We start from the raw sequence: 27,970 nt of genomic DNA on the forward strand, positions 1-27,970 counted from the left end.
TTGTAGAACCTTTCATATACATTACGTACACATTTTATTTGCATTCACAGTTATTTACAAAAAATGTTCTATTATGTTTTTTATTTATTTTTAACCTCCTTATCACTAGATTAGCGACGTCCAATTGTTTGCATTTATTGCGTCAGTAGCGTAAAGTTATATAGAACGCATGCGCTTGTGCTTTCCTTCAGCAACTTAACTAGTTTTATTTATTTATATGTATAGGTTTGTGTATAACTAGGAACGATTCATGTTTATATGTATCTGCATTTGATATGTAGATACAAATGAATGGTATATCAATAGAATGAGTTACTGTATTTCAGTTTTTGCCAACCGTTACGCTGCCTCTTGAACTGTCTTAAACTATTCGGTAGTCCATACAAAAAGTATATTGACAAGCCTGTGAAGGGGTTAGAAAAAGTGTACAAACATAAAAACAGACACAAGTAGAAATGATTAAGAAGTTAATGTTGCGCTCTATGTTGTCCGAAATATACGTTTTTGTGACTGAATTATTAAAATTATTATTGTCGAAACAATTTCCTTGAATTTAGTACTGATTTTTTAGTTCTATAATAATTTTTACAAACCAAACGGGACATTCTACTGCTAGATTAATTTACAACTAATATTGGGGCCATGGCATGCAAAATAAGTCGATATTCCTCACGATGGCTGCATTATTATTATTACTTGCTTAAGCGCCGATTATGTGGCGCATAGTGCCACGACGGCTGCATGCTTCAGTTATATTCCACGTATTACACACATACACACGCACAAATGGAAGAAAGTTGCACATTAATGGTAATGGTAGTTTCTTTTTAGTAAACGAAAGAAATAAAAATAGCAAATCAGAGCTACATATTCACATGCAATTTTAATTTATCCACAAAGGTTGCAACTGTAAGAAAATTTTTCGCTTGTCAACTTTTCCATTTTGTGACTTTGTTAGATTTCTTGGGAAAGCTTTTTCGAGCTCTACTGTGAAGATCGCTGTTAATATTCAAAGCATGCTTTAATTTGGTCAATTTAGCTTTGTATGTTCATGCACACACACACACAGGCACACATGTATATTTAATAACACATATTAGTAGGTTCAACCCACGAAATACTACGTAAACTAGAACAAAGCTTTTGAGCTTTGGGCTTTGGGCCGTTTGAGCTTTAGTATTTTTAACTACATAAGTATTTGTTTAATAAATTCCAACAATAAATATCTTTAAAAACTACAATACTAAAATGCAGTTCATACGAATAAGTAAATACAAATACGCCCAGGTAAATAGGTTTGCCCCATCATTGCATTCCTGCTGCTATCCGTACAGTTCGATAGTTCCATTTGGCACATGTTTCAGTAGATTTCGTGCGTTACTAATCAACTCCGTTCCTTCGGCAGGTTTTGTGGCGAGATTACTTTCCGACTGCGCGCTTCGCCTGGGCACCTTGCCACGCTGTTTGGTTTGGGTAGTTTCCGCTTCTTCTTGCACTGACATTGGTCCTACCGACTTGGGTCGTCGTGTTGGTATTGGTTCCGGGCGCTTTTGCGTACGATGCGATGGGCCTCGTTTGAGCGCCGCTTCTAATTTTTGCTTAAACGGTAGCGCTGGTTCGTTGGTTGGCTCAGCAGCTTTTGCGACGATGGCTGCTTTCTGGCCGAGTATCTGTTCGTCGTTCTCCATTAGTCGCTGGAGACTGGGCCGTTCTTTATTGTGCCGAAGACTGTTGATTGTTTTGTAGAGTATTGGATCGAATTTTGGTGGTATTGGTATATCCTCGCCATTTGACTCGCGCTTGGACAGTTCGCTGTCTAATCTAGCCACTCCGGTGCCTTCAATAGCTTTGAGCACAAGTTGGCGTACGTCAGCTTCACTTTTAGAGTGTTTCAGCTGCGGGCGAGGGGAGTAACTATCTGTTGACAGCGTTTGCTGTGTGACTGGTTTGTATGTGGACACTTGTGCAGGTGGGCCCATTAGAATTTTGCTAAGTCTATTCCTGAATTGGTCCGAATGTATGGGATCTTCGATGGAGAGCATAGAAGCTTCTGAGTTTGTGCGTGTGAGTTTCGCCGCACCATTTGCCTGCACTTTTACGGCATCATTCTGAGTTATTTCAGTAGCACCTTCAGTTAGATACTCTTGCGTTTTTTGGGCTTTTCCATCTTTCATCGCTTCGGTTGGTTCTGAAAATTGAAGATTCACTGCTTCATTAAGAAACTTGTGTCGCTCCAAAGCATCTATCAGCAGTGTACTATTCAAAATTTCATCGACTAGTTGCTGTGCGGCCTGCTGGCTGGCGGTGAAACGCTCAGTCGCACCGCTAAGGCTGTTGCTGTTCGAACTCTTATTGCTCTCTACTTCAGGCACTGCCTCCAAGTCATCCGATGAGTTGCTGCTGGTATGCACCGTCGCCACTGTATTCATCTCAATGACGCTAGGCAGCATCTCCGAGTCTACGCTGAATTTTCGATAATCGGGCATGTTTGATGTGATTGTAATGCCAGTGTCCGCAGCCTGCAATACATCGTCTAGCATTGCGATTACAGATTTTTCATCCTCACGTGATCCGTCCTTATCGGCATCTGCCTTTTCCATTGAACTCTTAGATGTATGACTACGATTATCTTCAATATAGAAAACTTTGCCGTTTGGATGCCTCATCTCGATCAAATCATCACTGACTTCATTCATATTCATAATTTCGTCTAGACTCTTTACCGATCGCTCATTTTGCGAACTGAAGTTAGTGCCGTTCGCCATTCCATTGGCACTCTTCGATTTCTTTAAGGCACCATTGGATTTGAGGTTCTTAGCCAAATGACCATTGAGCGGCTTGTTGTTGCGGGCACTCTCTTTCAACGCTCGTTCAAAGGCGATACGCTCTGGATTTCGTTTAGCAGGATTACTAATGTCATACATGCACCAACATGCAATGAAAATCGGTATGCCTGTGTTGCATTTCAGTGGAGTGGTTCAGGAAGGAGGGAGTAAAATAGTAAATCAATTAACTGTCGTTGTTAGTAGGCTACTTAAATTAATTGACATGCAAGTAAAGGCTTAGAAATCCCAGAACAGGGTGATGCCAATTACGGTTAGTAAACTGATTACAAGTAGAAGGTATGCAACTTCATATGCAACATTTGCTTACCAATCAACATCCATATACCGAATCGTATCCAAGTCATCACATCCAGCTGTAGCATTAGGTAAATGTTGATGAACACGCTTACGGCCGGTATGAGTGGCACCAACGGCACGCGGAATGTTTTTACTACGGGCTCGCGTGGTTGCAGACAAATAGCGACCAGTACCAGCAATGCGAGCAGCACCAATACGGGCAGTAAAATAAGCGCCCATAGTTGGTTGTGAAGCAATGCGTCGTAAGCCTCTTTGAGTATTACACCAATACCCAGAGAAAGAAGACCTAATAGAAGGAAATTCTTTTATGTGAAACTTCTGTTGTTTTTAATTAACTGTGAAATACTTACAAAAGACTGTGAGCAAACAGCCAACGATCTTAGTCGACAGAGAGTTCGGCGTGTCTAGCCGCTTGATATTGAACAACTGCAGAAGAACAGCTTTGGAAGTGATGCGTGTGCCTGATGAGGTGAGCATGGAGTTTTCGCTTAGCGGCTGATTACCACTTTCACAATCCGCACCATCTGAGGAGTCCATATACCTTCGAGAGATAAAGAGACGGAGACAGTGTGCATGTGCATTACAAGAGACTTAAGATTTTTTGAATACCTGAGAATAGTTACTGAAATGGCTACAACGCTGTAAGCCAGCAATGTACCGATTGACAGAAGACTGACTAGCTGTTGGAGACTAAACAATCCTGCCATTAAAGCTGAAAAGAAGAAATATTAAGTGCGTGAAACATTTCATTGGAAATGTTTTGGTATTTGTTGTTGTCAAGTGCTTAAAACGGAAATTCGCTTACATGTGAACAATGCCGCAAAGATGGAACCATGCACCGGCACACGAAAGCGTGGACTGATCTTGCCTAAAAAGCGAAACAGCAATCCGTCTTCAGCCATGGAGTACATGACTCGAGGCAATGGAAACAAAGCGCCGAATAAGCTGGCAAATAAGCCGATGAGGCCACCAATAGCCACCACCCACATGGCAAATGTCCATCCGACTTGCTTGAAGGCGAACGGAAGCGGAGCATTTGCATCTTGCTCGTAATAAGGCACCATGAGTGTGAGCACCGTTGAGACGCCGAAATAGCAAAGAAAAATTATCAAGAGCGAGAGCAAAATGGAACGCGGAATGTTCCGCCGTGGATTGCGCACCTCCTCGCCGGTGGTGGCGATGCAGTCGAAGCCGACAAATCCAAAGAAGCAGGTCGCAGCACCTTTTAGAGTACCCGCAAACCCGAACGGGAAGAAACCACCGGACCCGATGTCATTTGTTATGATAGTGGCATTAACGGTCTGCGGATCAATGGACCAGTTCGCGAAGTTGGCTGAAAAAAAACGGATGTAATTTAAATTCCCTCACAACGCAGAAAGCTTTTTGGCTTTTTAATGCAAAATACCACAAGCCACATCATTAGGGGGATTCCCGCAGTCTTGCATATTTGCAGAGTGGCAAGAAATCTAAAGATTCTATACTAAAATATGCAAAAGCACGAAACACACACTTGCAGATTTGTAGCAACCGTAAAAGAAATAACAATAAACAGTTAGTACAGAGTCGGATTTGTCTGTCTACGATTCGTTGCAAGGGAATCTGCATGTTCTGGAAATATATTCTTGCATGTGCTGCCCTTTTTGCGCGACATAGAGAACCCCCCCATGGCAACTGTTTAAGGTGTATACTAAAGTCATAACCAACCTTTGATTGCACCAGCTACAATCACAAACATCAGTATAAAAATATTAAGGCTCGTACAGAAATTGTTCGCAAAAGCCGAAGTCTCTACGCCAAAAGCCAAGGCCACTAAAAGAAAAAAAGAAAAGTTGAAGAGAAGTAGTGGAAATGGCTGTCAGTTGTATACACCTACCACCAAATATGATGACCAGCCCGAAGGCGAAGAAGTCGAAATAACTTCCCAAGAAACTGACATTAATCGGCGCTATCTCGGCAAAGGTGTTTTTAAGCGTATCATTTATTAAAGTGTCCAAGTAGAGGCTTATGCCGCGACAAACGCTCGCCGTGCCAATAATATACTCCAACATCAGATTCCAGCCGATCACAAAGGCAACAAACTCGCCTATGCAAACATAGCTGTATACATAGGCGGAACCGGCCTTCGGTACACGCGCACCAAACTCCGCGTAGCAGATGCCTGTCATGAAATGTTAATATGCGATAAGATGAAAGGTGTTTCCATAAAAATATATTCCAAATATGTATATTACCAGCTAGTAAAGATGCCAAAGCGGCAATCGCGAAGGACAGCATCACAGATGGGCCCGCTTGATCGCGCGCTATTTGGCCGGCTAACACATAGACGCCGGCACCCAATGTCGAACCAACTCCCAAAGTGGTGAGATCGAATAGACCGAGCACACGATTAAGCTTGGTGTCGCCCTCCACACCCTCGGCTTGTAAAATTTTCCGGCGTGTCAGCACTTTCCAATAAGTTGGATGCGGCGCCATTGTGCTGGCAAAACTCGTGTATCACAGATGACCGGCAACAGGCTTAAACTTAATATGAGCTTTGTTGAAGCGGCTCGTTCGGTCAGTGGGCTCTTAAGTGGTACTGCTCTTCGTGGTACTGCGAGTAAACTGGAATAAAATGGAAATAAGCTATTTTCATCTAAATTATTTCTTTTATAAATTTTGATTTGCATCAAATATATAGAAGTACAAGGTGGCGCAAAATGTATTACCCTATCGGAAGATTTATAATTTTTGCAAATGGCGCCGTGCTTCAAGCATATTTGACTCTCCTGAATTACACAGCTGCAGCATACAAACAGGCAAGCAAAGGAGCACGGGAAGTTTAAAATAAAGCTCTTCATCACTCCAAATCAGTTTTCTTATTTAGTAAAAAAGTTATTGAAAAACAAATCGCCAGCTTGTGTATGGCATACACTCATGGAAAGAATAATGAATGGAGTGGTGTGTGTCTGCATTGTTTCGTTGATCGTTTTCTTATCAGCTGTCTCAGAGTTTAATTGTTCTTTTCTTAATTGCATTTGTTGACTCTGCGCTAAGACATGGACTGCTGATAAGAAGAGTTTGTGGAAGTATAAACAGTCTTTAGACAATATTAGTTCAGAGCATTGAGAAAGAAGCCTAGACTTTTTTGTTCTGCAGAACACTGAAGCAATTGATTTAGTTATGGAATTGAGGTCGCATATTATATCAAATATTTCTATCCTAATTCAGCTACCATTTATGTAAGACCATTGCCCCAAAATCGATTCATAGGAGCGGAAATTCTTTCCACAAAAAGCAGGAATAAAACTGGAGAATTTCACAAAAATTAAAAATTAAAGTAGCTGTCGAATTAGCGCATGTGGCCGATGAGGTGAGTAGGTGAGGAGAGTTCTCGGTTAGCGGCTGATTACCACTTTCACAATCCGCACCATCTGAGTAGGCCATGCACCTTTCAATGATAAAGAAGCACGAAAAATGTCCACTCACTATTCCATACCTTTTAGGCCACCCACTGAAATCAGCCGCACTCGATGTGTCAAAAGCAATGGGTATTTTTATTGGAAATACCAATCAAAGCGAATGATGAACGGCAGCTACGTGAATATAAAGAAAGCAATTAAAATTCTTATCAGTATTTTTGGAATCAATGGAGCGGCAATTAATTGTATTTTTATGCAGCTTTCTAGCCGTAAAAGGCGGTTGAGCTCCATATATGAAAATTACGCACCCCCTACAATGAAGTATTTAAAAGCATTCCGTGAGTGAGAGTAGGCTTTAAATTGAAATATTACGAAAACACAAACATCTACGACTTTTATTGTATGCCAAATACTTTGTATAAGTATGGGTGTCTACATTGCCATGGACATAAACAATTACATTACAACAATAAATTTATTAATAACATTTAAATCAGTTTTATAAGCGTGCAGCACAAAGTCAAATTGAACTGCTTACAAAATATGCACTCTTGAGTATGCCACTCAGCCAAGCTTATGCAGTAATCTCTACTGACGTTTTCTTATTTGTGTGTTATGCTTGACAAGTAATTATCCTATTTTAAAGTATGTCAGTTCACAAGGCTCACATTTAACGCTCAGTTTCTTTACGTCTGGATTGAGTTGATAGCCCTTTACAGTTGCACATAGAAAATCTTTGTTAATTTGCTGGACTTTTTCACGCCTTCAAAGAGTTCAAGCGCCCATCCAAGAGACTAAAATCCATTACAATTATTTAATCTGAGGTTTTGGGGTAATTCTTACGAAAAACCTTTTCTACGAACGCTCAAAGTTATTCTTCATTAGGTCTGATCAAAATCTATGCTTTTGTACCTTAAAAACGCCTACAATGGATTAAATGAGCGAATATAGAGAACGATCCCTGTTCGTTGAGAGATCAAACTGGGATTAACGAAACCACGTGAAGGGAGTTCTCGCCTAACCGTTACTTCATTTCTATTGATAGCAGACCTTTTAGTGCTATTCGAATATCGCCCTATGCAAGTAGTACTGCTGTGGTATTTGACAGAAACCTGATTGATCGTAGGTTAACCAAAGCGTTTTTTGTATTTCTTTTCAGCGCACGACTGAAGTGAGGCTGTGTGGCGCTTTTTTCTGCAGAAGTAATACGTCTTCCCAACAGGAGATTGGAGAATTCATTTACTGTCGCCGCGGCAATTACTCTACCACATGAACAGTTGAACACTAGGAGGGTGAAGATTATTAGGCACATTACGAATTTATGCGATGCGTCATCAGAAAATAAAAATTCTTTTTTTTTACTCCATTTTCAAGTAGATGGCTCTGAAATTTCGAAATATATCATGACTATTTATTTCCATGAGTTAGCTATAGTTTAATAAAAAAAGATAATATGTAACATCACTGATCGGACAACGTACATGTTTATATAAATTAGTACGTATACTACTGTGGGCAAAAAGTAAGGGGAATTTGGTTGTAAAATGAAAAATCTTTATTTATTCTTGTAAATCAATTTCAATCCCTTCAAAATAATCCTCTCTCGATGAAATACACTTATGCCAACGATTTTTCCAATCCCCGAAACAAGCCAAATAGTCCATTTCCGGTATAGCCATCAGCACCTTCTGCGATTCAGCTTTTATCTCCTCAATCGACTCGAAACGCGTTCCCCGGAGTGGTCTCTTGAGTTTTGGGAATAGCCAGAAGTCACACGGAGCCTAATCAGGCGAATACGGTGGTTGCGGAACGATATGCGTGGAATTGTTGGCGAAATGGTCACGAAGAACGAGTGCAGTGTGAGACGGTGCATTATCGTGGCCCATACTTCTGGTCTTTTTAGACGAATTGCTTCACGTAAACGACGCATAACGCTCAAATAATATTCCTTATTAACAGTTTGGCCAGGTGGAAGGAATTCATAGTGCACCACACCACGAAAATCGAAAAAAACTGTCATCATGACCTTTATTTTTGAACGACTTTGACGTGCTCTTTTCGGTCTGGCATCGCCTTTAGCACGATATTCGCTTGATTGGTCGGTTGTTTCAGGGTCGTAAGCATAAATCCAAGTCTCATCTCCCGTAATGATGCATTTGAGCTTGTCCTGATAGTCTGAAAGCATTGTTTCACACACATCAATGCGACGACTTTTTTCCAAGAAATTGAGAGTTTTCGGTACCAAACGAGATTTGACTTTTCGTAGGCACAAATGGTCTTTCAAAATGGTTTTCACAGATCCTTCTGATATTCCGATCATATCAGTAAGGTCTTTAACAGTCAACCGACGATTTTTGAGCACTCTTTGAAGTCTTTGTAGCACTTATAAACATTTTTCTGCGACATGGTCGAATCACTAAATGCCTTCTGCAATATGCTAAACGTTTCCGCAGCCGAAATTTCATTCCGCAAACAAAATTTGATGGCATTTTTCTGCTCAATCAAATCAGACATTGTAAAAATCGAAAAATGCACTCTTGGTCGTTTGGTAAACACAATCGTAAATATATTACTGATAATGACATTCACATGAAAATTGGCCCAGATGTTATTAACACTGCTGCCAACTCATGAAAAAAATAACTAGAGCGAAATTTTAATCCCGCGAAGTTTGACAAATAAATTCACCTTACTTATTGCCCACAGTAGTATATGTATGTATTAGGCCGGGTCGATTTGTGGGGAGGCAAAAAAATCGCCCATTGCTCTGTGAAAATCATATTTTAGGGATCAAAATAAGAAACTTTGCCGAAGGAACCATACCTCTAAAACGAATTCTGATGTCCCCCAATTTGGGTCGAACTTTTTAGTTTCTTTTCTATAACTCACTTAAATTAATTTTTTCATTTACATATGTTCTGACTAAATAAATTTCTTAAGAGAAAAAATAGATATTATTATAAATAAAGAAAAAACATAGCCATTTAGCTGATTTTTTCATGTAAAGGCCAAAAATGGTGATATTTTTAAATTGGGGGACATCAGAATTCGTTTTAGAGGTATGGTTCCTTCGGCAAAGTTTCTTATTTTGATCCCTAGAATGCGATTTTCACAGAGAAATGAGCGATTTTTAAATCGAGCCGCCCTAGTATGTATGTATGTGCGGGCATGCGTTCTTTCAAAAGCGAATTAAAAATTGATATACGGGTCTTATCAACAATTAGACTTATCAATGAGATAATAGATTTAACAAAACACAGTTACGACAGTTTAAATAACAATTACATAGAATTAGGAGTAGAGCATAGCCCAAGTGCCGCGATTAAATTCCAGAACAAACAAATAAGTGAGTGTCAAAATTCGGGCATAACTGAACTTTACATAACTGAACGGCGTGCGTTTTTAGTGAAATGTTAGCAGAGTAAAATCACACTTAATCTATATTTTCATTTTTAAAGCTGTTATATGTTGACATTGTGAAGTTGACCTTAATAGAACTAGATATAAAATATAAATAACGAAATTTAAAATAGAAACTCAAGGCTGAGCGTCGAAAACAAACTCAGGTTCTTAAACCAGTATGGACCTATGGCGCCCAGCTGTGGGGATGCACAGCGAAATGTACTGTTGAGATGTTACACCGCTTTCAAATATAAATATAATTAATTTTTACTGTAAAAAAATAGTCCTATATATATATAGAAGTACAAATCACATCTTATGGAGGGGCTGCTCTTTGATTTCAACAACTACTTAGGGGTTCCTTCAACCAGTAGCTGGTTTGCTTATGGGAAGCTTTTCATCGTAGCAGTAATTACTATAGCAATATCGCATTTAAATATATCGATTTTATAAAAGGTACTTAAATCCATTTTCAGCGTTTTGTTCCAATACAGATAAAAAATTGTTTTTGTAAAAAATGCTTCTTTCGCACCGCATAACAGAGTAGACTCCCAGGTTTATGATTGCTTTTGAAGGGCAACCGCAGTTAGAGAGAAAGTTCTTATAGTCTCATATTTTCCGTCTGTTCTGTGAGCATCAAACCATCAAACCAACAGAATGTTGTCACGCACAATCCTATTCCCTCTCGAAATGCTGAGAATTTTGTGCAAAAAAATTGCGGTGCTCAACTGCTCTAGCAATGAGAAACAGTAAGTAAAGGGTCTTTTAAAGGACGCGCCTAGTTGTTTTTTAAGGTTTAAGGTTTCACTATTTTTATTCCACTATTAAAAATACTGCTCTTGACAATTAAAAGGTTGTTAAAAAAGTTTTGCGGTTCGATAAGTGAGGGCGTTGCTACTAGCCTAAATTTCTTTTGCTATGTTGCGCATTTTCTGCAATGAAAAAAGCAAGAATCGTACAGTGATTGAATTTTTTATTTTTGGAAGGTTTAATAGCAAAGCAAATTTATGAATCAATGTTGAACGTGTATAAGTACTTTTCGCCGCAATTAGTACAGTAGAAAGATGGGTTGCTGAATTTAAATGTGATCGTACAAGTCTTGAAGACAGTCCACGCCAAGCACGTCCAAAAACAGCAACAACACCAAAAATCTTAGGAAATATACAGGATATCGTATTGGAAAATCCTTTGGTGACCGAAAGTGATTTAGTACAAGCCCTAGGCATCTCATTGGGCATAGTAAGAAATATTTTGATTGAAGTATTAAGTTTCAGAAAGCTGTGTGCACTATGGGTGCCGCATTCGTTACCAATGGAGCAAAAACACATTCGAATGTGACTTTCTCAGCAACATTTAAAGTGTTTTTGAAAGTATAAAGTGTATTTTGTAGGTCGATTCATCACTACAGATGAGACTTGAGTCTATCACCATGATTCTAATCCAAAACTAGAAGCTAAAGATTGGTATGAAACTGGTTCTTGGGCCCTGAAATGAGTTCGTGTCCAGAAATCGGTCAAGAAGATGTTATCATTTGTTTTTGGAGATGCGAAAGTAATTTTTTCTTTACATGCAAACTGGTAAAACAATAAATTCTGAATATTATTGTAACCTCTTAGACCAGTTGAAGGAGAAAACGCGTGAAAAAAGATCCAGTTTTTCACAAGAGCATTTCGCCAGTGGCTAAAGTCCATGGGTTGAAGTTCGAATTGTTGGAGCACCCACCGTTTTCACCAGATTTGGCCCTAGTCGACTTTTATATTTTTTCGCCAATCTTTGAATTGCCAACTCATTAGGATGATTATTTAAACCAAAAAAATCACGAATTTTACGATTTGTAGTTCCTAAAGATCGACCATTTATTCTTACGCGCTTTTCTAACGCTGCATTGCTCATCTGTCTACTTAACAAATATCAAAGATGACCAATTATATGAATGAAAAAGCTATCGTCGCGGAATTATTCACTACTGACATCTGGGCGTTGCCTTTGAAAAACTCTTTATGTATATCACATGACCTTCTTTGTTTTGATTTGAAGTCGTTTCTTAATACATTTCCATTATTGTGAATAAGTTTTGAATTTTGGGAAAGTAATGCGAGATCAGTGGTCACAAGCAATAACCGCCTAAGTCGAAAAATGATACTCGCGAGGAAAATAACTTTACACATTAGTATGTATGTATGTATATGTGTAAAGCTAAATATGAGTTTAAAAAAACTTGGTTTTGGCGGTACGGATTCCATGTAAATACATATCGCCTATTTTCTTCAGGAGTGTCAAACCCCAAATACATAATATTTACACACACAAACTATGTATGTAGCTTCGCTGTAAATTTGTTTATCTACATACAGTCAGCAGCGCGATAAATCCAGAAAATCGTATTTAATTGCTGATAGAGCGCACTTATTTTAATGGATGAGCGAGAACTTGGCAGCCACGTATTACTAAAATATTCGTCAAACTGAAAAGTCTACTCTTAGGTATGTAAGTAGTGAGAGTGACGGTTCATTCACTGAGATCGATGATGATGAATTGCTTACATATCCATATGGATGTGGGGGGGGGGAGGGGGGAGGGAATGGGTTGTCTCTCGTTGGTGACGCGAGCGAAATTAAATCAAAGCGAAATGCGTTGTGAAATGTTCCATAACATAGCGTAGCAATTATACAAGTATATACTATGCACATACATACATACATACATACAGGTGCTAATAAGACTTGTGCACTTAAGTACCAAATAAACTGTGGCTATTGACTAATTCGATGGATGAGTCATGAGTGTTTTTTAGGTATGTACAAAAATACGGCCAATCAAATGGGGAAATACCTTTAATATTTTATAAAAGCTCCACGTACATACAAATGCACTACATAACTACATATACAAGTTTTTATTAAAATATAATGAGAAATTCATTTAAAATTTAGTTTATCGCCCTTGCTAATGCCATAACTGGCCATTTGTAGCACTGAATTCGTCAATCTATCAAAGGTCTATTATTTTTTTCTAACTGTACACTTTTAAAGCCCATGCGCCAATAAAAATTCTCATAGTTGATTGCTGACTGATACATTTCGTGATTTATTGAAGAGGTCAATAAATTTTATTAAAACTGTGATTTGAATTCGAGAAGCGAATAAAGTTGTACACCGATCAATGCGTCAAATTGTATGGTAAAAAAATAAAATAATTCAACGAAACAAATTGATTTTTCATTATTATTGTAGAATATGCAATGTCTTTGTATGGTTGAGTTTTTGTAACGAAAACTTTGTAAATTGGGTGATACGGGCGTACTCAGTTATAGAAATGTGTTGATCAAAATTTGACTGCTGCCAGCAATTACTCGCCTGATACTCATACGCCGTGCTATCCGCCTACATGAACCGCGCAGGGTTGTGAGTGAGAGTGAGAGTTAAAAAAGCAAAAACTAATGAAGCACTTTACATTGACGTAAATGAGGAGAGGCTCCCGTTTGAGGTGCGTTTTGAAATATCTTAAAAAGAACCTTTTTCATAAAAATAGATTGCATGACACATTTGCTTGCACGTTTGACGACAAGCATTTATATTAAATAAATATACCTATAATATACATTTTATACAAGTGTACACTTGTATGTGCATATGTGTGAGTGTATGAGTGGGTATTTTACGCATTTGAATGTGTGTACTTTAAATTCTGCAAGCAAAAGCTGAATCAGTGCACACGTATGAAATCAAGTCAATAACCGCAGTTGCCACCTAAAAAAACATTTCTTGCTGTACTGGCTCTGCTTGCTCAACATGCTAATATTGATTACCTTTATATTATATTATTTTATACAAAAGTACATAAATTGCGTGGGGAGGAAAGCTTTGTTGATCAAAGATCTTACAAAGACCTTAAAAAAGCTAGATAAAGTGGGAGCATGGATGTGCGCTCGTGCGAATGCAATTCAATCTGTGATCTGCGAGAGACGCAGATGGGATATGCAGATATACTCGGGGGTACATTTCCAGGTGCTGTTTCTTCTGTTTGTATGTCCCGATTAACGCAGCGAAGTTTTTAGAAGGAAAACGTTTTGTGCGTGGGAGAAAGACGGGCAGGGAAGAGAGAAGGGTTTTGTTTCCCGTACTGGCGACACGCTTTGCGCTTCTTATTCGTATTTTCAAACTTAAAGTTAGCTGCCAAACGATTTTTCACGGTTGTTTTATTCGTTTTTCTCATTTGTATGGGAAAGTTCTATGTTCTGTGCTGGTTTTCAATGAAATGGAAGAAATCGACGATGACAAATAACAGAACGCTACTTGGGCAATACAGGATGACTTTTGCTAGCAAAGTTGGTAAGATTTAAAAACTTATAGCATATGCTTATGTTGAATTCTAAATTTGTTTTTCCATTTCTAGATACTCGAGTTCATTTTAAGTTAAGTATCTGTATATAAAGTATTTTTGAAATATTTTTCTTTATTCAAGTACAAAAATGTATATAAATAAGTAATAAAAAAAAATATTTATTATTTAACTAATGCAGTTTGCCTTATTCATTGAAATATTTCAGAAACTGTTGACGAACGTTCTCCGTTTTACATTTTAACGGATTGTGGAATATATCTGACCCAGAAGATGTAAAAGGCGTAAAAGACAAAAAAGAAAACAAACAACGAATGTTGCTGAAAATAATTTTGTGACCGCGCAAAGCAAACATCAAAAAAGAATGTCTTTGTGTGTAAATCGGGACTATGAGCATTAGGCCGGGCCGATTTGTGGGGAGGCAAAAAAATCGCCCATTGCTCTGTGAAAATCATATTCTAGGGATCAAAATAAAAAACTTTGCCGAAGGAACCATACCTCTAAAACGAATTCTGATGTCCCCCAATTTGGTTCGAACTTTTTAGTTTCTTTTCTCATGTAAAGGCCAAAAATGGTGATATTTTGAAATGATTGTATGGGGGACCCCCAGGGGAGTTCCAGGGGGTGTGCCACTGGCATGGGTAGATCGGCCGTCCAAAGTTAGTGGGGGTCGGTCATACATTTGGACTCGATTGGAGCACTCTAAATGGGTCAAAATGGGATTTTTCGTTCGACCCAAATTGGGGAACATCAGAATTCGTTTTAGAGGTATGGCTCCTTCGGCAAAGTTTCTTATTTTGATCCCTAGAATACGATTTTCACAGAGCAATGAGCGATTTTTAAATCGACCCGCCCTAATGAGCATGGAACTAGTCACGATCAGTTATTTGCACTGCAACAATGGTCGGAGGGCCTACAATTTAGATAAGAAAATAGGATATTTGATATGTCATACATACACGAGTATTGTAGAGGGTGGTCCATCTACTGTTTGGAGACAATTGCATACGAATTATTTCCATAATTGCCTTATCCGCAGATCCCTTTATTACAGAAATTACCACCAATCTCATTTCCTTTAACATATTGAAGAGGAAATCAACAACAACAACAAGAGATTTCATATGCTAAAAAGCAAAAATTGAGGAAAGGTTGCACCACCATAAATATTGTTAAATGGTTATTAGATTTTTTTTAATGCTTTTTAGAATTTTTTCTTTTAATTCGAATGTTTTTAATATATGGTAATATTTCCCGATTTCTCATATGTCTTATCGTAACTTGAATTTATGGCACATCACGCACTTTATTTTTGCTTTAAAATACAATAAAATCGTTAGTACGAGTTCCGAGCCCTAAATGAACCACCCTGTATGTTTGTATGCACAAATACTAAATACAGCACATGCGTTGGCACATTTTTACTTTCAAATGCAATTAATCAATTTTTTTTTGTTTTTTTTTTCAAACGACTTTGGCGTTAATGCCAATAAATGTTTGCTTAACGTCCAATTAACACACAATAACTATTTGTATACATGGCTTGTATGTGCAGTTAGTTTTCCTGTGCTGCTTGTTTTATGAATTTGAGGCAAACAAGGCGGTAGTTTGCTAAGCTTCACAAATAGCCTAGCGGAAGGAGATAAGATGGGATTAGTATAATGCATTACCGCCTGCTCCAAATACCGCTACAAGCATTGCTTTCAATTTTACAAAGAATCTCAAAAAGTGCTCCATTGGACATCGGATTCTGGCCAGACTTTTTCGACTTTGGACGTGAATTTAAAATATTTCTATTATAGCTAACGACTTGAGCTTCCAGGTATCTTCTTAAAAATCAATCGATTTCCGGATTAACCTTTTAAAAAGGATACTCGAACAGGACGAAAAAAGGCCAGGTCTGTGTGACCAACCGAAGGTTTTAAAAAAGGTGTCCAACGGAGGGTTAATTATGCGACCACAACTATCGCGGCGTGATCTAGTACGTTGTTGTGTTGGACTGTGAAGATCACTCGACTTCTCCAATACAACCGAATGCCAAACACAAAGAAATGCACCGATCTGGCTGAAACCTGGTGTTTATTCTTCGAAGAGAAGCTATTGTACTAACTAAAGATAACTTCCATACGTGCTCTCTGACTTTAGAAGTACACTTAAAACGACCCTTGTAGTCCATAAATTAAATTTTATTTTAATTTAATGTAATTAAAATTAAATTTATGGACTGTTCGGGTTTTCAGCACTAATTGCCATTCTTAAGGATATACATACATATATACGTAAAATATATTGCTACATATTGAGGTTCATAGTTTTTATATTTTATTTATGCTACTTACATTTAAAAATGTATTTATGTGTATATAAAATATTGTCTGTGTCGCTTTTGCTGCACTTACCAATTTTTGTAGGTTGTTGTCTGGCTGTGAATATTGAGAGGGCTAACTATTTTTTGCTCAAGTTGTGCTTTATATGTGTGTATGTATGTATGCAGTGTAAATATTTCCACTGATTTTTTCTGCTTTCATGATCTCATTATAAAATCGTTTATCTCTTTGCATCATTTAAATTCCATAATTAAAATTATTTTTAAAGTCCTTCGAAAATAAAACAAATAAAGCAAAATAAATCACGTATCTCCGAGTGCACGCATATGAGTGTGTTTGCAGGTACTTGAAATACAATAAACACAAATAAATCGATTCGCTTAGCCACACCGCACTCTGACGTTTTCCCCGCCAGCTCAAACGCAATTTGCAACCTGTTGCCGATCTTTCACTTATTGACTACTGCTGCCGTCGGTGTTCCCGTCTCAACTGTCACTCGATCTGTGTGAATTCGCGTGCTGCTGTTCCATATACCGACATATCGAATTACGCATCAATTACGAACTCAGTCTCAGACCCAGACTCCTCCCGATAGAAGCGACTATCGAATGGAGTGGGCACAAGTTATAACAACAAATCGAAAAAATAGCAACAAAATACAACAAAATAAAAGCATAATCAAATGAGGAAAGGCTAAGGAACATTGTAAGCGTTCTCCTACATTCAAGACTGTGCACGCACACTCATGCAAATGCATTAAAGTAGGTAACCAGACAGGCATTTGAAGAAAAAAGATGCGAAAAATCAACAAACCGAAAAGTAAACAACTAAAACAATGGGACCCCAGATAAGATGCAGCAAATGTAGGGAGCGAAGCATTGTTGTAATTAAGCGGTGCACCAGAAGGAATCAATTTGTATGCGAGCTCTGAAAGCGCGTCGTATCGCACAGTACTGATAAAACACACTCACACACATGCAACAGAAATTGACGGTGTGGTTTCCTGAAATCAACTAGTTTTAAACCACACATTTTGGGACTGGTACAGAAGAGTTGCAAATATTTCAGCTTTTAAAAGTAGTTTGCCGAAAGTATTCGCCTTGCATTCAACACAGACTGTTAATGTGCCTAAATAGCCCAGTTCTGATGCAGTCTGGGAATAGTGCGATTTACTGCGGCGCTGTAACGCCAATTTTTATAGCGGCATGTATGTGTGTGTATGAGTGTGCGACAGGTACAGAAACTGTAAACAGGGAAAGGAAAACAAATTGAAACTTAAGAATACTATAATTAGTATAAACAACAGCAACAACAAAAACAGCATACTGAAGTGCAGTAAAGCGATAATAAAGCAACAACAAAACGAATTGTTTGTCAATCACCTCATGAATCGCCGAGTAAAGATCGCCCGTTCAGGTATTGTCACGCTGTTTGATATAATTTTTTCAGGAAGTCAGTATAACTTCTTTCCATTAGTCGGTTTGTAAGTAGCACTGAATATGAATGCTTGCCAGCACATTACTATACATTTGTACATGCATACATGGGTATGTACATATGTCCGTATGTATGCATGTACGCTAATGTGTTTTCGAGTTGATTTATATTTTATTTCTGCTATGCATTTGTCACATTCTACAAATTATTTACACTTAGACTTATTTTTGCTTACTGGTATATTGCAATACATATATACATACATACATACTAGGCCGGGTCGATTTGTGGGGAGGCAAAAAAATCGCCCATTGCTCTGTGAAAATCATATTCTAGGGATCAAAATAAGAAACTTTGCCGAAGGAACCATACCTCTAAAACGAATTCTGATGTCCCCCAATTTGGGTCGAACTTTTTAGTTTCTTTTCTATAACTCACTTAAATTAATTTTTTCATTTACATATGTTCTGACTAAATAAATTTCTTAAGAGAAAAAATAGATATTATTATAAATAAATAATAAATATTATTATAAATAAATAAAAATAAAGAAAAAACATAGCCATTTAGCTGATTTTTTCATGTAAAGGCCAAAAATGGTGATATTTTTAAATTGGGGGACATCAGAATTCGTTTTAGAGGTATGGTTCCTTCGGCAAAGTTTCTTATTTTGATCCCTAGAATACGATTTTCACAGAGCAATGAGCGATTTTTAAATCGACCCGCCCTAATACATACATATGCCTATATGTACAGATGTACATATATAAAACTTCGTTATAATTTATTGGCGATACATAAATTATCAATACGAAAATCATTCTGTGCAAAATTTTAATTTTTGAAATAATATTATAAATAAATATATTTACTGCTTCCACATCTCGATCAATTGCTTAAGTCTGGCTATTCTATAGTTCAAGACAGTTTCTAATAAAGGGTTTTCCAATAAAAGGTGTTATGAATCGCTATCGAGGCATGATAAACGATTTTTTATGGCCGGAATTGGATGGTATTGATCTGGACAACGTTTACTTTCAACAAGACGGCGCTACGTGCCCCACACGCAACGAAACCAATGATCTTTTACCGGAAAAGTTTCCGGACCGTGTTATCTCTTGAAGAGGTGATCAGAATTGGTCACCGAAATCTTGTGATCTAACACCTTGCGACTTTTTTCTTTGGGGCCACGTGAAAGAGAAGGTCTACGCCAACAGCCCAGGGTCGATTCAAGACCTCAAAGATGGAATTCGTGAGGCTATCGAGGACATAGGGCAGCCACTTTGCAATTTGGATATGTAAAATTTCATGAAAAGCATATTGTTCTGTAAGCGTGGCCTTGGTGGTCATTTGCCTGATGTTATTTTCCACTATTTACGCCATACTTTTCTCTTTATAATGAAATAAACATCCGATCATATACATATGTACATATATTAAAAAATATAATTTTTGGAAATCCCTTTATTTCCCAAAAGCTTATTGTTTTTGAGTGTCTAATCGTGTCTTGAAAATTGTGAAAAGTCATTCCGCTGGCCTAAGATATTATCTCGTTTTTAATTGATTCCAAATCGCTCACAAACTACTCAGAACAGCTGCGTACTCTATGACTAAATTGCTATCGGTGCACATTTTTTACTATGATTACTTATAGGCAAACCTAATTAAATTGGGCTAATAGAAGCAGGTTGTTGGCTTAAAAAGCCGAAATTTACTAAATTGACATCAATTACCGGTTATCAGAAACAATCAGTTTACGATAGTTTCCATACTGCAAGGCATTCATTTCCAGCGTTGTAATGACCATGTTGAGAAACGTGGTCTATGGCGAAATTGTTTTAAGGAGCGTTAAACTCTATTTTCATGTATCATCAAAGAGGTGATGCAAATTCAATTAAACAAATTTTTTTAATCACTAATTTTCAACAAAAAGCAGCATAAGGTGTGGGTATATAAGTACGTAAAAAGTAGCCGGAGTTATAGCAGAGGTCGAGAAATACTGGTCATAATTTGAGGTGCTTTCGCTTTGTTGCGAGACAGGTTCGGGGAGTGTAAAATCAGCATCAGAATCATAGAAATCATCCACGTGTGATTGCAATGTTGGCTAGAAAAAACCTAGTTTCAAGTAAATCCCATTTTAATTTTTAGTATACGTTCAATTAAGTGCCAACCATTTCGAATAGATTATTATTTGTATCGCCTTTGAATAATTACACTGAAATATGTTTTCGCGTGCCTTATTGAAAACTGCATTATTAATTGCACATTTACACAAACTATTTTCTGACATTCTACCACACTCTCCAACCCCTGCAGCTGCTTTTCAAGCGGGTACTTAGCTTGAGAAAAATGCGCATTGCGCACGTAAATAAAATTACAGGTATTCGTTGCATCATTACTTAATTAAAAAGCGGGCATTTCAATTAAGCTGGCTTTTTGCTGTTAATACAAATAGGCCAGCCGAAGGAGAATAGTTTGAATCTTATTCGGTTTTGGCGCTTTTTTCTAACTACAACAAACTCGTTTGTTTAGCTGGTAATCACGTGCCAAGTGTTGTTCTAGCACTCAGTAAGAAATATCTTAAACTACTCGCCCTTTGAGCTTCAAATTAAACACCGGAAATATCTACTAAACTGCTTTACAGCGTTGTGAATTTTTAAGCCAAAACAAAAATAATCATTTATGGCCTACTCGCTTCAGAATGGGCACGAGCGTTATGTGCATACATATATGTATATGAATAGAGAGTTTAAATATGCACATGACGCCTTCTGAAATGGAATTTTGTTACATGGTGTTGCTTAGTGGAACAGGCATATGGTGTGTGTATGTACTACATACTACGTACACACATATCGCTCGTACATTAAAAAATGTTGTAGCTCAAAACAAATTTTGTGTTAGCCGATTGCTTTTCAAATATAAGTTCTGCAATTAGTGGTGCGTCGCCATAAAGCCGTAACCGTAACCTTAACCATTGCCGCAACATTACAGCATTTATCGAATAGTCATGCCGTAACCATGAACAGCTGATATTGAGTAGAATTAATGCCAACATTTGCATTTTGTCATAAAAATACGGCTAATTTTCCACTAAGTCAATTAAATTTTCGTCGTTCCTTTCTAATATTAAATCTTTTATCGCAAATATCAAAACATATGTAAAGTATTTCACAGCTGCCTACGGTTACGGGGAAGTATCAAAATTCAAAAGATTCATACGGCTAGGGTTATGGTTATGGCTAAGGTATGGCACCCCTAACTGCAGTCTTAAGCAGGCATTACGTTCTCTACGATTTGCATCCCCTGTCCCACCCTATGGTAGGTAGGTAGGTAAGATGGCAAGAGTACCCCAGGTATACTATAAGGAGCACTTACGTGCCGTTTTGATACCATAATGTGGACCACTACCTGTGAACGGATTAGGGGGGAGATAAAACCGTCTACAGCCATCCAGTGCTGTTGATGTAGCGGAGGAGAGAAAAGGGATCTAGGCTGGAGAATTTCATCAAGTCATCCCTAAAGGGGACGCTGAGGAATCTAAAGCGCCTAGCCGCCAGAGCCGGACATTTGCAGAGAAAGTGTTCCACAGTCTCTTTCTCTGCAGGATCCCCACAGCTTCTGCAATGGGGGTTGTACGGAATTCCAAGCTTCTCCGCATGAGTGCCGATCACCCAGTGACCCGTGATCACCGCAATGAGTTTGAAAATTGAATGGCGGGGGGTTCCCATCACCTCAAGCGTTCTGTTTATACACTATATTCCATAGTGCTTTTGAAATGGCACACAATTAGACGGACCTCCATCTGTCTTGCGCTTTTCTTAGAAAGAAGTTGTGTAGTTTCCCTTTAACGACGGCCAAGGGGATACCGATGTCTGAGAAGGGGGCAGCTGGATGCGGTTCTGCCGCCCCCTTCCTGGCAAGCTCATCGGCAATTTCATTTCCCTCTATATTCCTGTGCCCAGGAACCCAGATGAGGGAAATGTTTCCTGCACGTCCGAGACGTTTAAGTTCCTCCTTACAGGAGTTCACGAGAAGAGAGCTGCAATACGGCGACGACAGTGCCTTGATTGCAGCTTGGCTATCGGAAAAAATATTAATGTCTCCCTCCTAACAGCGATCCCGAAGCATTTTGCATGCCTGCACGATCGCAAAACCTCTGCTTGAAAGACGTTGCTTGTCTCCGGCAGTTTATAGGAGACCGAAATGCTGGCTGATTTAGAGTAGAGACCCCCGCTACCACTCCAGACTCCATTTTGGATCCGTCAGTGAAAACAGAGGTACCTATATCCGTACCGACTCTCCCCTCCTTCCAGTCTTGTCTGCTCGGAAAGATAGCCCTAGCACAACCCTCAAAACACAGATTGCGAATGGAGAAATCAGTGCGAAGAACAAAGAGGGAAGGGCAGATCTGCTTCAAGATGCTACTATGTCTCCAAAGGCCAAGCTTCTTCAACAATGCAATGAATTTAACCTGCAAATCCACAGGAAGTAAGTGCAGAATAACGTTGAGCGCAGCAGTAGGGTATGTTCTACAAGCACTAGCGATGCCCACACATACAGTTCTCTGCACTCTCTCTAATTTAGTGAAGTTGTAGCCCTTCTGAAGAGCTACCCACCAAACTAGGCAATCGTATGTCAAAATTGGCAGAACCACTAAGTTGTACATCCAAAGTACGACACGTGTCTTGAGACCCCATTTTTTGCCGAACATAGATTTACAGGCGTAGAAGGCTATATTGGCCTTCTTAACTCGATTTCCTATGTGCAGCTTCCAGTGGAGCTTGGGGTCAAGTATTACACCAAGATATTTGACTTCCGATGAAAGTGTAAGACACTCGTTGTTAAGTCTAGGAAGCTTAAAAGGTGGATGCTTGTATTTTCTGGTGAATAGCATCAACTCCGTTTTGTCAGAGTTGACTCTGAGACCGCTACTGGCGGCCCATCTGCTGAGTGTAGCCAGTGCACCTTCCAAAATTTCAGCCATTACTGATGGGAAGGGACCTGAGACCACCCTATAATTCTCGGCTAAATCTAATTAATTTAGAATCTCCAAAAAGAGAAGGACAGTTCTTTCACTTTCGTTTATTTTCAGTCTTGTTAATGCCGTCGTTGACTGTCCAGTTCTACTTGAGCGGATGAGATGAATTCCAGCCTGCTTGATTTCGCTTTATCTAAATCTAATTTTGCAAAAATTTTAAATTCGGTTGCTTAATATTGTATTTACAGGTATATTGATTGCTAATATTTTAGTTCCCAAATTTGGTTTGCTTTTCTTTGTTTTTGTGTAGCCTGCAAGGTAATTTGTACTGTAGATTATTAAAAGTGAATAAAAAAAAACTAATCTGGCTGCTAGCCCAGAGTATATGAACAGGTTTTTTCTAACAGCGGCTCGTTTTTGGTATTCCGTGGCAAATCCTCTCACCAAGTGGGAAGTACTACCTCTGGTATGCAAAAATCGAGGCGCGAACTAGAGCCTGTTGCTCGACCTAAATTTGTATAATATATTAGACATTTGTATTTGTATGTTAGACATTAGGCGTTTTCTAGGATAATAGATTATCAGGTTCGCTATTTAGCTATGGTGCAAAAGAAATTTGTGAGGATAACTTTGGCTGCCACGTCACTTGGGATTCGGCTGCACGACCAATTAGTTGTTCCTCAGACTACAACGAAGTGTCATTGGTTGATTTGTTTCGTATATCATTAACGAAATCTAAGTTTTTTTTTGTAAACCCATCCCAAGTGACGTTAATCCATCAGCTGATTCTGTCAAACTCGCTCAGAGCGGAATAACGGTCTGTAAAGAGCTCACCTTTAAAATCTTTTCCCCATGAACAATTTTAAAAACATTTTATTGCTTTTTTTTTAATTCGAATTCGCTAAAGCCAAAGCGCTACTTTAAATATTGTTTTGTTTTTGTTGTTTTTTTATTGTATTTGTTATTATTAGTGTGTTTGATTTCTGTCGCTGTTGTTGTACATACCTAGCTCAGCTGCCTCGTTAAGTCGCTGGCGTTTCATGTGCGCAACGATTTCTCGCTTTTTATTCGTCTATGTGGTTGTTGTTTATTTTTAATTATTTGCGTGTGTTTGTTGTTGTTCTTATTATTATTGCTTCTCTCGTTGCTCGTTTTTTCCCCTGTTGCTCGTGCTCACTTGCCACCACCCGGTGTCACTTACATACTAACTGGTTGACTGATCGACAGGCTAAGTAACTGATCGTTCAGTGTCTCCCGGTCATTTCAGCGCCAAGATGCATTTGTAAATATTTTCGAAGCATACAGGTACGTACACTCATACATGCAATGTGCTTTTGCGAAAAAAAATTAATAATTGTGCAGTCGTAAAATATTTAACAGCGGAGTGAAGCTTAGCAGTTGTGACGTCCACAAATATCAAAAGGTTAATACGTAAGTACGCGCATGCATACATAGATACATACATACATACATACATACACGTGTAACTGCAAAATTTTTTTATTTGGTTTCTCACAACATTCTGCACGTTTGGAATTTCTGAGGCGTGTATTTGTATCGATTGTTGACGATGTTGTTTTTGTGGCTGTGTGCGAATATGCAAATGCTAATTTCTGCGAATTAATTGAATTTTGATTGAAATTCGCTTGCTGAAAATGCTTCAATTATAAAGCTAACAATTGTTGTCTGATTTGAGAGTGGCTCTGCCGGCTGGCAGGTGCTGGCATACATACATATGTATGTATATACTGCCAGCGTCAAAAGAAAGTGTACACTGCTCATTGATAAGTTTTGATTATTTACTTATATTTTTTTGCAATTTTAATTATTTTTTCAGAAAAATATCGTGCATACTACAACAAAAACCACATAAAGCAAAGTTTCCAACTTTGTATAAAAATGGTGAAAATTTGGCAAAATTTTTTTCAAAATTTCAAATTTTTACTCAGAATTTCGAGAAAAATTCCAAGTGTGCTCATTAAATTTTAATATGATTTTTGAGAATTTTTTTCAGTCGTGTTCTTGATCTTTTCTCCATTTAACGCCTACTCCACACATTTTTTATATTAAAACAAACACCCACCACTGTTGGCATAAAAAATTGTAAAAAACTAACGCGATTTTTGAACTACTTGAAACTGGCACTTTATTATATCAAAATTTAATAAGCTGTAAAACTGCATTCCTTATTTTGTTTTTATTTTTGGTTTTTATAAAAGAATAATTGAAATAAATCAAAACTTGTCAACATATGGTGTATACTTTCTTTTGACGTTAACTGTATAATTGGGCATGAAATCTCGGTTAGTGATCTTTTGGTCGGTACAAAGAAATGCAAAAAATTACATCAATCATCAATTTATCTTTTCGCTGGGAAATGAGGATTGCAAATGATTTTTTGCTGCGTGTAAAAGAACTCTTCAAGGAAGATTGGAAATTTTAGTTTGCAAAGTTAGTCAAATACCAGTTCTATTTATTATTGCGGTCAAGAATTTTAGTCAAAAGTTATGTTCTGTTATTTTGACTTCCAGGCCACATGCTCATATATTTATTTACTCGCATGTATGCGTGCATGTATGTATGTATATATGTATATGTACGTATGTATGTATATTATTAAGTTATGGTCATCAACTTTAGGCCAACTTAACTTAGGTTAATTGCCGGGCCCATATAGGAAAAGATTGCCAGTAATATTTCATTGAATTCCAGTTTTTGATATTTATAAAATTAGCCCCCCCCCAACACACCCACATACACACACACACACACATCTACCTATATTCCAGATCTTTATTCAAGTTGACTTTTAATTTTTGCAAATGTTTAAATTTACACATCTGAAAAAGTAATAAACACATTTTAATTTTAACCTGCGTCAATGGCAGTGAAGTATTTGTAAATAAAACTACCGGTAACACCTGACAGCTGAGTATGAAAATGGTAATATACTATTGCAAATTGTTTATGCTTGCGGCTTAGAGGTTATGTTAAATAATTTCTTTATGTATTACGAAATATTTAAAGTAGTGTCAACTTTCACATACACACATACACTATGCCACTTAAAAAGGATTGGAAATGCGTGAGGTTCTTACGCTTTTGTGAAGAAGAGAGTTTGCCGAATGAGTTGTCAGAATTTGCAAAACTATCTGAAACTATGTTTTTAGGATTTGCAAATGTCTAATAAAATATTTAGGTTTGGCTACATTTTCTTCATGTATTACAGTTAAATATTTCATGGTTTTGTTTCCTGCTTCCTTCAACGCCTCGGAAAAGTTTGAAAATTTCTTATGGAGTTTCGTTGAACATTTTCCACTAAAAAACATACTAAAATTATCTACATACAAGCATAAATATATATGTATGTATATATACATAAATTGGCACGTAAGTCCTCTGTTGTTTATTTGACCGAGCTTCTCCTTCCATTTGTGGGAGTTGTTCCACAAATAATGTGATCTACAGTTCTATGCCGCTTCCGAACGGCATATGAAGAGGTGAGTTTTCATGGTAGAAATACACTCAACGGCTTGGCATTGCCTGCCGAGGGCGACCGCTGTTAGAACAAACCTTTTCCACATTCAGCACTTCCTGCGCACAGTGGGTTTCGATCTGGTGCGCTACTGCGGCCGCCACTTCTATACATACATATGTACGTATAGAACGTTCTTCTTATGCTATCTATGTGTGTGCAGAGGCTCAATTAAGCACACCTTATATACATATGTATATAGCTCGCATGTGCATACAAATTAAAAAAAAAAATAAAGTCATCAATATTTATGCGATTTGTTTGCAAATGTTAATTATTCTCACTTTCAATGGGTAATACGAAACTTATTGTAGTGTGACAAAATTAATGGCGTGCGATCAAAGTTCCACAGGGGTTATAAGAGCAACCCCGCCTCACAAGTCCACATTTACTCTACTCCAGTTCTACTCAGCTGTGCGAAGTAGCGAAAAATTACTTAATGCGAGCATAACCCCGTAATTGGCGTGACTTAGCGCCATCAAACATGTAGCTGTCTCAATAGGCACAAACACACACACGCGCACGAATACTCTTGAACTATACGCGCTTCAACTACACTCTTACATCTGCATAGCGCACAGCCACCACAATTGCAAATCGTCACAATCAGCCTATTAGCTGATAAGGGAGATAAGGATAATCTGGAGAGTTCTTTTCACACTCTTCCACGCTTCTTATCTTCGCTCGCAGTGTTTTCTTGCCACCCATGCATATATGCGTATGCATGTAAGTCCGCATAAGTCAAACATACAAACACACACGACGCCGTTAATACATATTTCTACATACAGATAATATTTATATTTCAGCTTTATTTATTTTATTAGTTTCCTTTGTTTGCAGAAAATATTTACATTTCAGTTCTATTTTAGTTTCAGTTTCAGTTCCAGTTAACAAAAATGTTAATTGCGGCTCAAATGAAGAAACCATCAAAAACAAACAAAAACAACAACCATATATATATGCGAGCAATCCCTGTCTCGAGAAACGACTATCTGTGTGATATCTGAGCGATTTAAAGCTGGCCGAAGCCGAAACTGAAATTGCCACGAACTAACTTTTTTTGTTATAAAACAAAGTACGAATTCATTCGTGTGAGAATTTACGCAATGAAAGTTGAACCGGTAAACCCGATACCGAGACCTCCGATGCTTTCAAACGCTGTGATTGCTGATGTACGACTAACTGATGCCTGCTGCCGAGCACCTGTTGGCGCATGCAGCTCGCTCGCCGCTACATGACGCTAGCGTCACCTGTAATCAAATGGGGCGCGCGTAGTAGTGGCGGCGCTCGCTCCAGATAGGCGCACTTGTGTTGGTGCTTACGCTTGTGCTCGTATTGCTATTGTGGCTGCTCTGGCGTTGTATAAGTAACGGGCGGAGGGCAACAAACGTTAGCGGTGCTGA

The 27,970-nt window shown here is 38.1% G+C and overlaps 1 protein-coding gene across 11 annotated transcripts; it reads right to left on the reverse strand.

The window, feature by feature from the left end:
* Positions 1–578: 578 nt before the first annotated feature.
* On the reverse strand, positions 579–27,753 carry LOC129242895 (cationic amino acid transporter 3). 11 transcript variants are annotated; one of them, XM_054879802.1, is made up of 11 exons: positions 27,518–27,753; positions 24,035–24,360; positions 16,684–16,881; positions 5,375–5,744; positions 5,017–5,301; positions 4,848–4,952; positions 3,949–4,476; positions 3,753–3,855; positions 3,494–3,684; positions 3,154–3,429; positions 579–2,953 (listed from the first exon to the last, which is right to left on the reverse strand). In XM_054879802.1, the coding sequence occupies exons 4-11, from the start codon at positions 5,613–5,615 to the stop codon at positions 1,323–1,325; spliced, it is 3,360 nt and encodes a 1,119-aa protein (XP_054735777.1). In that variant the 5' UTR covers positions 5,616–5,744; positions 16,684–16,881; positions 24,035–24,360; positions 27,518–27,753; the 3' UTR covers positions 579–1,322. The 11 variants fall into 11 exon arrangements, with proteins under 11 accessions (XP_054735777.1, XP_054735776.1, XP_054735773.1 ...); XM_054879801.1 differs by having other exon boundaries at positions 27,419–27,753; XM_054879798.1 differs by having other exon boundaries at positions 27,354–27,753.
* Between the last annotated feature and the right edge of the window lie 217 nt (positions 27,754–27,970).

Source organism: Anastrepha obliqua, chromosome 3 (assembly GCF_027943255.1).
Source record: "Anastrepha obliqua isolate idAnaObli1 chromosome 3, idAnaObli1_1.0, whole genome shotgun sequence".
Lineage (NCBI taxonomy): Eukaryota > Metazoa > Arthropoda > Insecta > Diptera > Tephritidae > Anastrepha > Anastrepha obliqua.